Source organism: Sceloporus occidentalis, unplaced genomic scaffold (assembly GCF_023333645.1).
Source record: "Sceloporus occidentalis isolate IW3139 unplaced genomic scaffold, rSceOcc1.0.p SCAF_2, whole genome shotgun sequence".
Taxonomy (NCBI): Eukaryota; Metazoa; Chordata; class Lepidosauria; order Squamata; family Phrynosomatidae; genus Sceloporus; species Sceloporus occidentalis.
Window position 1 is genome coordinate 126,311,088 of NW_028316982.1, and position 11,179 is coordinate 126,322,266.

At 41.8% G+C, this 11,179-nt stretch overlaps 1 protein-coding gene across 1 annotated transcript; it reads right to left on the reverse strand.

Moving 5' to 3' along the window:
• Window positions 1–10,038: 10,038 nt before the first annotated feature.
• Window positions 10,039–10,926, reverse strand: LOC149318998 (protein NYNRIN-like). Its single transcript, XM_089508368.1, has one exon. The coding sequence runs from the start codon at window positions 10,924–10,926 to the stop codon at window positions 10,039–10,041; it is 888 nt and encodes a 295-aa protein (XP_089364494.1).
• Window positions 10,927–11,179: the final 253 nt, after the last annotated feature.

The window sequence follows — 11,179 nt, forward strand, 5'->3', positions numbered from 1 at the left end:
CAGCCAGCAAAGCGGCCCTTCCTTCGCCCGGGAAAAGGGGCCAGAGCCCTTCCTTCCTCGTGATGCGTCTGCTGGCCCGGCGCTGCTTCTGCTGAGCCCGCCCTGGACAGATAAGGCAGCCCAGGAGGAGGAGGAGGAGGAGGAGGCAGCAGCAGAAGAAGCCTGGCCCTCGGCGCTCCTGGGACCGGTGCCCCATGAGTACGACCGCTCCCTCTTCCCCAGAGGCTCCGGAGGAAGCAGCAGGAGGGCGGGAGAAGGGCTCCGGAGGGCAGCCCAGGCTCCCAACTTCTTCTTTTTTCAGGGACTCTCAAAGGTGCTAGAAGCTCTCTGCATACCGACTCTGCAGCGCTCTCTTTGTATTTGGCAATGCTTTAACTCTTCTGGCTCAAGGCTATCGGATTCTGGGAACTGGAGCTTGTTGTGAGCCCACAGCGGAGCGGAGCCTTGAGCCAGGGCAATTAAAGTGGTGCCAAACCGGGTTATTTCTATAGTGTGGATACACAGTAAGCTGGTACTCTGAGCCAGCTTCCTCCCAAGGCTGGCACTGCTTTATCTAGCCTCCCCCCCCCCCCCCGCCACTGGTTGGAGAGGTTATAGTGATAAGGAAAGAGTGTGGTTGTGAAACATGGGAGCTTTGCACAGCCTGGACATAAGAGGTGAGAGGGACACTTTGCTGACACTTTGCGAGGGAACTTAATTAGTTTAGACTGAGTGGCAGAGTGTGAGATTGCTTGGAAATTGAGACTGCAGTCATACTCCAGAGAACTTGAAAAGTGGACCACGCTTGTGGAATTGTACATTTAATGAAAGGACACTGCTGCCTATCTCTTGGTTCTGGGATTGAATTTTTAATTCTAGGCACTTCAATCTAGGAATAAACCCCTGTCAATGTAGTGTCATATGTATTCTAGGGGAAATTATATTTTGTCTGCATACCTTCTGCCCTTTATTGTGAAGTCTTTATCAGTGACTTGGATGACAGAATTAGGGGCATACTTAGAAATTTGCAGATGACACCAAATTAGGAGGAGTAGCTAATACCCCAGAGGACAGGATCAAGTACAGGAATCAGCCACTAAGGACAATTTCACACGGGAGAAGCTCATGCTAAAGGCAAGGGGAGGAAGGGCAAGCGGCTTCAAAGCTTACCACTGAGTCATCTCACCAGAAATAGAGGAGGGGGCAACCCCAAAGGGCCAAAGGACGGGGAGCCAAGCGAGAGAGAAAGAGAGAGCTCTGGCCAATCCCTTCCCACCAGTTGGAGAGGATGAGTTTGAAAAGGGAAAGAGCCGGAAAGGGCTGAGAGGAGGAGGGAGTGTGTGTGTGTGTGACTGTCTGTCTGTCTGTGGGGAGGACAGCTTCATCCCCCAAACAGCTCCAGAACTCTGAGAGGAAGTCCCCCCACACACACCCGGAGGGAGAGAGAAGCTGACTTTGGTGCCGGTCTTTTAACTTTTTGGGGAGGCCAGAGCATCCCCGCCCCAGGGACGTAGCCGGGGGGGTGGTTGGGGTCCGGACCCCCCTTCCATTAGAAAAATGAATGGTGTGTGCTGCTGCGCCGCCGCACCCAAGCCCCATTATAATGGTTGGACCCCCCCCCCCTTTCCTAAAATCCTAGCTACATCCCTGCCCGCCCCCGGGGAAAGGAGCTTGGGAATTCTAGTCTGATTCGAAGGCAATCCAAGGGCGACCGAGACATGCGTTCCATACCTGGCAAATTCAAATTGAACACAAGTTTGGAGTGGAACAGGAGTGGAACAGGATTTGTAAATTATCTGTTTCCCCAAATTTACCCATCTCTCGGTTGACCCTGGATTTAAGGATGCCATATCCCGCCTGCACCCGAGACAATCACAGTTTTGGCGGTACCGGGCCCATCCCGTCCCAGTTGCCGCCAAATCCTGGCTTTGGGTCTGGCCTCTGGGCCGGGCCCGCTCATGCAGCCATCGCCGCAGTCCCTAATGCACGCGACCAGCCAGCCACCTCCACCTCCTCCTCGGTAGCGCCGCCCTCCTCCTCTTCCTCCTCGGCAGCGCTGCCCTCCTCCTCCGCTGCCGCCTTCTCTGCGCGGCTGCGCCACCCACGGCACTTGCCTGGGCCACAGCTGGCAGCAGCGCACACTTGCCCTGTTTGCGCGCCTGAGCGCGGGCCTAAGAAAGAGGAGCTTGTCCCCTTTGGCTGGCTGGCCAATGGCAGAAGAGCGGGAGCAGGGCTGTTTCCAGCCCCAGTGTGCCATTGGCCAGTGTTGAGGAGGCGGAGCTTTGGAAAAGGAGGAGGAGGACAAGGAAGACTAGGAGGAGGAGGAGGCGGACCGAGGAGAGTAGGCCTCTGGACCAGGAGGAGGAGAAAGCGCCATTTCTTGGTGCCAAATGGTGCTGAGGAGGAGGAGGTGGGGAGGTGAGTGGCCATTTCAGGTCTGCCTAGGTTTTTTTTTTGTTTTTCTTTTGTTTTTTATTAATTTTTATTATTAAAAAGATACAAGTCTGCCTTGTTTTTTTGTTTTTTATTAATTTTTATTATTAAAAAGATACAAGTCTGCCTTGTTTTTTTGTTTTTTATTATTTTTTATTATTAAAAAGATACAAGTCTGCCTTGGTTTTTTGGGTTTTTTTTAAATTAATTTTTATTATTAAAATATACAAGTCTGCCTTTTTTGGTTTTTTAATTATTTTTTATTATTATAAATATACAAGTCTGCCTTGTTTTGTTTGGTTTGGTTTGGTTTTTTTAATTAATTTTATTACTAAAACTATACAAGTCTGCCTTGTTTTTTTGTTTTTTATTCATTTTTATTATTAAAACTATATAAGTCTGTCTTGGTTTGCTTTTTATTAATTTTTATTATTAAAAATATACAAGTCTGCCTTGTTTTTTGTTTTTTATTAATTTTTATCATTAAAAATATACAAGTCTGCCTTTTTTTAAAATTAATTTTTATTATTAAAAATATACGAGTCTGCCTTTTGGTTTTTTAATTAATTTTTATTATTAAAAAGATACAAGTCTTGTCTTGTTTTTTTGTTTTTTATTCATTTTTATTATTAAAAATATACAAGTCTGCCTTTTTTGTTTTTTATTAATTTTTTTTATTAAAAATATACAAGTCTGCCTTGTTTTTTGTTTTTTATTAATTTTTATCATTAAAATATACAAGTCTGCCTTTTTTTAAAATTAATTTTTATTATTAAAAAGATACAAGTCTGCCTTTTTTGTTTTTTAATTAATTTTCTTGGGGTTTTTTTGTTTTTTATTATTTTTTTTCATTAAAAAGATACAAGTCTGCCTTGGTGTTGTTTTTTTGGGGGGGGTTAATTAATTTTTATTATTAAAAATATACAAGTCTGCCTTTTTTTATTAATTTTTATTATTAAAAAGATACAAGTCTGCCTTGTTGTTGTTTTTTTTGTTTGTTTGTTTATTAATTTTTATCATTAAAAATATACAAGTCTGCCTTGTTTTTTTGGTTTTTTAATTAATTTTTATTATTAAAAGGATAATAATGGCAGCTGCGGGAAGGGAGGGAAAGAGGAGGAGGGACCCCCGCTCCTTCCCTGTCTCCCCGCGGCTGTCTGTCAGCCGCGGGAAGGGAGGGAAAAAGGAGGAGGTGACCCCCGCCCCTTCCCTGCCTCCCTGCGGCTGTCTGGCAGCCACAGGAAGGGAGGGAAAGAGGAGGAGGGGCCCCCACCCCTTCCCTGGCAGCCGCGGGAAGGGAGGGGAGGAGGAGGTGACCCCGCCCCCATCCCCTTCTCCTCTCGAGGGCCAGCACTCGCAGGGAGAAGGGAAAGAGGAAGGAGGCCCGCCCCCTCCCCTTTTCCCCATGCAGTGCCTGCAGGGAACCCCTGATCTAGAGTGACCAAAAAGGAGGGGTGAAACACAGGATGGACTCGGAAGGATGCAAGCAGCTAGAAATGGAATATCTATAAAGAAGAAGGAAAAAAGCCTGGAGGACCCGGAAAAATGTCTGGAAGAAAAGGAGCTGGAGAGGGTGGGAGAACACCTGGAGGAGTCGGAGAAGAAGTAATGGTTGCAGCAACTGGAGGAGAAGAAAGCTTGGGAGCAGTTGGAAGAGTCAGAAATTTGGAGATGGAAGAAAGAACTACTACAATCAAATAAAAAAATTATGAGCACTCAGGGGGAGGGCATTTTGGGGCCTTTGGCTGTCTTCGCCACCCCTCTCCACAAGGGTAGCCTTGGCAATCGAGGCTAGGGCAAAGTGCCCTAGTGAATGGAAGTGGGGAGGTGAAATGGACATGGGGGAGGGTGGAAGGAAAGGGGGGATAGGGGATGGGATTTGGATTTGGGGAGCACTAATTGGAGCCATTAGAAATAGAAATAAACTGGATTATGTCAAATAAGCTGAAAATTTCAACCTTAGACACCAAAGGTCTGGGTTCACCAGTTAAAAGAAGAAGGATTGAAGCATTATTAAAAAGGGACGCAGCAGATTTGATTTTTTTTTTTTACAAGAAACGCACCAACATAAGCATGGACAAAATTAACTGAAATTGGATTGGGCAAGGAATTATGAGAAAGCATTTGGAAGTTCTAAATCAAGGGGGGTTAGCAATAATAATGGCAAAAAAATGTAATTTTGTAATAAAAAGGGTATTAAAAGATGATGAAGGAAGATATATAATAATACAAGGGGAATTAGGGGAAGATAAATATGTATGGGCAAATGTATATGCCTCAAATGAAAAAAAGGAAGAATTTTATGAGAAAGTATTAAGAAAAGTGGAAAAGCTACAAGAACAATACGTGGTATTGGCAGGTGATTTTAATATGCAAATAGATAGGATAAAAGATAAATCTAATCCCTCAGTAAAGGATAGAAGTAAAAACATAACAAATTTAAATAAAATAATGAGCAAAAGGGAGTTTAAAGAGGTATGGAGATTAGTAAAAGGAGATGAAGCAAAGTATACGTATTATTCTGCTGTACATAAAACATATACAAGAATAGACTATATCTTTGTATCAAAAAATATGATAAATAAAATATTAAATTCAGAAATATCAAATATAAAAATAACGGACCATGCCTTGGTGAATGTAGAAATAGTGGTTTAGAAGGGCTATGAACAAGTAAAAAGGTGGAGGTTAAACACTAAGATATTGAATTATAAAGAAATTGTAGAAAAAATTGGAAAGGAATGGTAAGAAATATGGGATATAAATGATAAAGAGGTGACAAAAGGGTTGTTATGGGACACCATGAAAGCAGTTACAAGAGGAATAATCATATCATTTTAAGAAAAGACAAGACAAAAGAAAGAGGAAATTACAAAAGGATATAGAAGTATTGGAAAATAGATATATAGTTAACAGAGCTAAACAGATATATGTAGAATTAAGGGCAAAAAGGGAAGAATTGAATAAAATGGAAATAAATGAAATACAAGAAAATCTGATTTATTTAAGAAGAGAATTTTTTGAATATAGTAATAGGAATTCAAAAATGTTGGCCAGGTCCACACAAAAGAAGAAAATGGAAAGTATGATAAATACGGTTAGAGATAAATCTGGTAAAATATGTAGATTGATGTAAGAAAAATTTAAAAAATTTGAAGAATTTTATAAGGAATTATATCAGGCAGGAGAAAATCATTTGGATAAAATAAAGAAATATGTGGAAGAAAATTGGGGGCAAAAATTAGAGGAAGAAGATAAAGAGTTACTGGAGCAACCCATTGAGAAGGTAGAGATAGTGGAGGTAATAAAGAAATTGAAAAATGGGAAAGCTCCGGGGATGGATGGATTGGGACCAGAATATTATAAAGTGTTTGAAAAGATATTAATCCCAAAATTGTTAGAATTTTATAATGGAATAATGAATGGGGAGAAGATACCAGTATCATGGCACCAATCATTAGTAATCTTAATACCAAAGGTAGATTAAGATTTAATGGACCCAGGATCATACAGACCAATATCATTAATAAATCAAGATGCAACGATGTTATCAGCAATAATAGCAAATAGATTGAATAAATGTATGTATAAATATATAAGAAAGGATCAGTGTGGATTTGTGAAAGGAAGACAAATGTCCAATTTAGTAGGTAGAGTGTTGAATTAAATACATGTAATAGGGGAGAAAAAGATAAGGGCAAGGATTTTGGCATTAGATATATTTAAATGTTTGATTGTGTGGAATGGTCAACATTAAAAATAATTATGAAAAGATTTGGAAAGGGGGATAGAATAAGAGGATTAATAGACCAATTATATCTTGATATTCACTAAATGATGGGATAACAAGTGAAATAAGAGTGACAAGAGGTACAAGACAGGGGTGTCCACTATCACCAATATTATTTGCAATGGTTATAGAGTTGTTAGCGAATGTTATGAGAAATGATAATAGTTTGGAAGGAATACGACTTAAAAAACATAAAATTAGTTTATTTGCCGATGATACATTATTAACTATTAAAATTTATTGGATAGACTGGGTAAAACTTTTTGCCTCTTCTATTGATAGGAGACTACTTTGGTTAATTATGAATCTATATAGAGATACAACTATACAGGTGAGATGTGGCACTCAGGGTAATTTCACGAAATCTATCCCCACTCAAAAAGGTGTGCGTCAAGGTTGCATTTTGGCACCCTTATTATTTAACCTTTATCTTAATGATCTCTCTGCTTCCATTTCCGCGGAAGCACGCCACTCTCCTAAACTAGCCTCTGTTAATATTCCTTTACTTTTGTATGCAGATGATGCAGTTCTCCTTTCCTTTTCGGAAATAGACTTGAAACATATCTTGAGAGTTTTTGGAAGTTATTGTGAAGATAACGGCCTGATCATCAATTATAGTAAAACAAAAATTATGGTTTTCTCAAGAAAAAAGACTCGATCCAGGTGGATTTTAAATGGACATAGGTTAGAACAAGTTAACACTTTTAGGTATTTAGGAATAACTTTTCAAGCATCTCTTGGCTGGACATCCCAGAGTTCAATAGCTGTTCAATCAGCAAATAATAGTGCCAAAGCCCTAATCCGATTCTTTTATACTAAAGGAGGCCAATTTTTACCTGCAGCCTTGAAGGTGTTTCAGGCCAAGGTTATACCACAATTGTTATTTGGAATACCCATCTGGATCCAAGGTTTCTCTGTAAAATTAGAACAGGTCTTTTCCGTTTATCTTCGCAAATTATTTGGAGTACCTAATTGCGTCCCTTCAGCTGCTTTACGACTTGAAGCGGGCTGCCACTCTGTGGAATGCTCTGCTTGGACGTGGACTTTAAAGTACTGGTTGAAACTCTTTTATGCGGGCCCTGACTCAGGTCTCTGGCATCTTATACGGAAAGACAATTATACCACCCTATGGTCTAAAAATATCCAGGAAAAATTGCTGAGATTGGGTTTCTCAAATAGTTTTTTAATGTCACAAGACCTTTCGAGAGCCCAGCAGATTATGATACGCCGCATAAGAGATATTGATACTCAATATTCTTTATCTTCTGCCTGTACCACCTGCTCTCCCGTTAGCCTAGGGCTACAGTTTAACTCAGAGAAGGAGGCATTTTATCTGCAAAACCTGACTATTCCAAAGCACCGAGCTGTGTTCTCTAAAGCCAGATTTAATGTAATTCCTTCAGCACTTCTAGAGGGTCGGTTCAAGGGAATCCCTTACCATGAACGGGTTTGTCCCTGTGGTGATGGTTCTATTGAGTCGTTAGAACACGTTTTATTCTTTTGTACCTTCTATAAAGACGAGAGGGCAAGATTAATCTCTCCCCTCCTGCTCAAGTCTCCAGGCAGATCGAACAGTTGGTATATGGAATACCTGCTGAACGATACTGAGAAAAGTAGAACGGAAATAGTGGCTAAGTTTCTTTGTTCGGCTGTTAAAACACGCAAGACAATGAGTCAACATAATTGAACAGCTTGGCCTTTTGCAACTTGCACTTATCTAGGCTCTGTGCCTAAGGCCTTGTATTATACATTTTTTTTTTTCCTTTTAGAGCTTTTCAGTTAAAATAAATATAAATTTCTATCCTTTGCACAGGTTATGAATATATATTCCATGATTTTATTTTTAAAAAGTCCGTGTATTTTGATGTTTTTAATGTTTTAAACACTTTAAATGCTCTATATGTTTTATATTTTTATATATATTCTGATGTTGATGGCTTGTTGGCTGAAATAAATTACTGACTGACTGAAAAAGAACATTTAAAGATATTTGGAGAAATGACAGGGTTACAGATTAATTGGAATAAATCAGAAATGATTATATTTAATTATACAAAAAAAGAGGAATCTGAGTTTATAAAACAAAAAAGTTTAGAGATAAGATTAAGAAGTAATATAAAATATAAATATATAACGAAAGATTTGAAGGAAATAGAAGATAAAAATTTGGTAGTACTAAGGAAAGAAGTGGAGAAAAAATTATTGAAGCAGATCTGCCAAAACTGAGGCGTGAACTTGATGGCCTTATTCTGAATCTGTGGCCACTGGTAGCCAATGGAAGCAAAAGATTTGTTGAATAAATATAGTGCGCCTGCGCAAGAGTGCGCAGGGTGCAAGGGGCAGCGCATGTGCGTCGCCGCACCAACACACCACTGCCACATGCATGAGCCCCATTCAAGTGAATGGGGCTCGAGCATACATGTTTTTTGGCTTACGCAAGGAGGGGATCCGGAATGGATCCCCCACATAAGGCAAGGGCGCACTGTAGCTGTATGGTATCTTTGGTGGTAGGTATGCCCACCCAGGGAACAAAGTTTGCCATCTTTGTGAAGAAGTCTACAACAATTAGGGTTCCCCTGCACCCCTCAGGCAAGGATGGTGGATGTCCCCACATGATAAAGTACAAAGAGACCAGTTTCCAAGGCTCAGAAGGGGTTGGCAATGGCTGCTAGGGCCTGCTAGGCTGCTTTTTAGCATAGTGGCAGTTGGGGCAGATTTTCATATAATACATCATATATGCAAGGCCACCAAAACAATGTGAAGAGTTTTATAGAGAAAACATGTCCTGCTAGCTGACGATCATGGAATGATAGTCCTATAGGAACATCCTGGTGATACAAAAGCCCATTTGAAAGTGCATAGAGTGAAGAGCTGGTCTGCTTCGGGAAGCAAAGGTCTCAGCAGCTGTCCTGCACAACAATATCTTGACTTCGTTGCTCTCAGAGTTGTTTCAGGGAACTTGAGTGAATATAGACAATTTGTCCTGTTTAAAGCTGACAAGTTCTCCAGGGAATACATTTAACATCCCTAGAGACTGGCAGGGCAAAACTGAGCTAGGCTCAAGGCTGACACAACCAGAATCATGATGCATACCATCCAAAGTTCAAAGGAAGAATCAGTCCTGAACAGAGTTCAAGCCAAGAGAGATTTACAAGAAAGGGTAGTCAAGAAAGGTATAGATCAAAGGTTAGAGATCTAGAAAGTGATAGATGTTCATCAAGGATGGGGATGTTGATTTTCTGCACTGAAGAGGATGAATTGACTCTGACATCTCCTGATCTGCTGCTACTATTGGGTGAACCAGGCTCTGCCTCTGTTGGCATCATGGCAAGAGTGCTAATCTCCTCCATCTTTAACTGAGGCTTGTAATCCTCGATCTCCTCTTCCTCCTTTTCATTCAAGGAGGCTTCTTCCAGGTACACCATAATTCTCTTTTTGGCAGCAGCAGTAACTACAGTTTGCTTGTTTGCTTAGTGATTTTTTTCTTCTTTTTTCTTCTTCTCCTGTGTTTCCCTTCAACCTGTGGAACAAAGATGAAATGAATCTGACGCCTGCTCTGACTCTTTCACTTATCCATCCTCATTATAATCTTTTGAGGTGAGCGGTTACCACATATGAGCCATCTCCTGTCCCTGTAGGGAAACAGAGAGGCAAACTTACTAATGCTATCTCTACTCTGGGAACAGACTCACAAAAGTCTCTGACAGATTCACGGGTGGCGGAAAGGGTAGCTCAGGACGGACCGACTTTACCGGGTTCGGTCCTCCTTTCCATTCATTCAGCTGTGATGAGTGAAAATATTTTAACCGGGTGCCCTGGTGGCTTGGAATGCGCACCTAGTACACAGCAGAGGAAATCCTCTCTGTGATTTCTACTGGTCCTAACCACTTCGCGGCCAGGTTGTGCTTGTGTTTAAAGAAGTTCCGGTACATAACTAGTTGTCCGGGATCCCACTGTTGGGGGTTTCTGACCCATCCTAGCTTCCTGTCTATGGCTTGCATGTTCTGACCTAGTTTCTCTGCAACTAGTCTATGCATTTGCTGAATGCTCTGAAGGAGGTTTTTGATCCACTCGTGATTTAGGACCACGGGTTCTAGATCTGCAGGGAGAGTTGTGTTGAGCCAGAAGGCTTCCAGCATGATCATTTTGCATCTGGTCATTACTTGGTGCGGTGTAAAGCCGTGGGAAGCTGTAGTTCCTCTAAGGGCCATCAAAATAATGGGGAGCTTTGCATCCCAGTCTTTCCCAGAGGCCTTAACTACCTTTCTCATGGCCTCCTTTAGGGTCCTATTGGATCTTTCTATGAAATCGGAACTCGCTGGATTAAAAGCCAGATGAAACTGCTGCCTGATTCCTAAAGCCTTACAGAGGGTCTGCATGACTTCTCCTGTGGAATGGCTGCCTGAATCATGATCTATAGTGAAGGATCGGGGCATTCCCCAACGGCTGAATACTTGGTCGAACAACACCCTTGCAGTGGTGGGTGCGGTGTTGTCATGCGTGGCAAAAGCTTCTATCCATTTACTAATGAGATCTATGACTGTTAAGCAGTACTTGGTGTGCCATGGAGTGGTCGGTAGGGGGCCAATGAAATCTATCGGCAGCTTAGACCAGGGTCCTTCAATGCGCTGGTAGCGGATGGGGGCCTTAGGGCCACTGAGATCCGCATTTAACATGGCGCAGGAGAGACAATTCTCTACCCATTGATCTACATCTTCCTTCATGCGGGACCACCATCCTGTCTCTTTAACTCTCTCTAAGGTGGCCGCCTTGCCTCTATGTCCTATGTTGTGCATGAACTGAATGAGCTCTCTGTGAACCTCTGTGGGAACAATCCAGTGATGGACACCCTCTGCTTATACCGCCCACCATGCTCCTTCTTTCTGAGCTATGCTGTACTTTCCTGTGGGATCCTTCTCTGCTGTTGCCAATGCCTTGATCTCACTGTCTCCCTTGTGGAGTTAGGCTAAATCTAGG

Bases quoted from the DNA above. Each gene is read 5' to 3' on its own strand.
- LOC149318998 (XM_089508368.1), bottom strand. From the start codon at position 10,926: ATGAAGGAAGATGTAGATCAATGGGTAGAGAATTGTCTCTCCTGCGCC.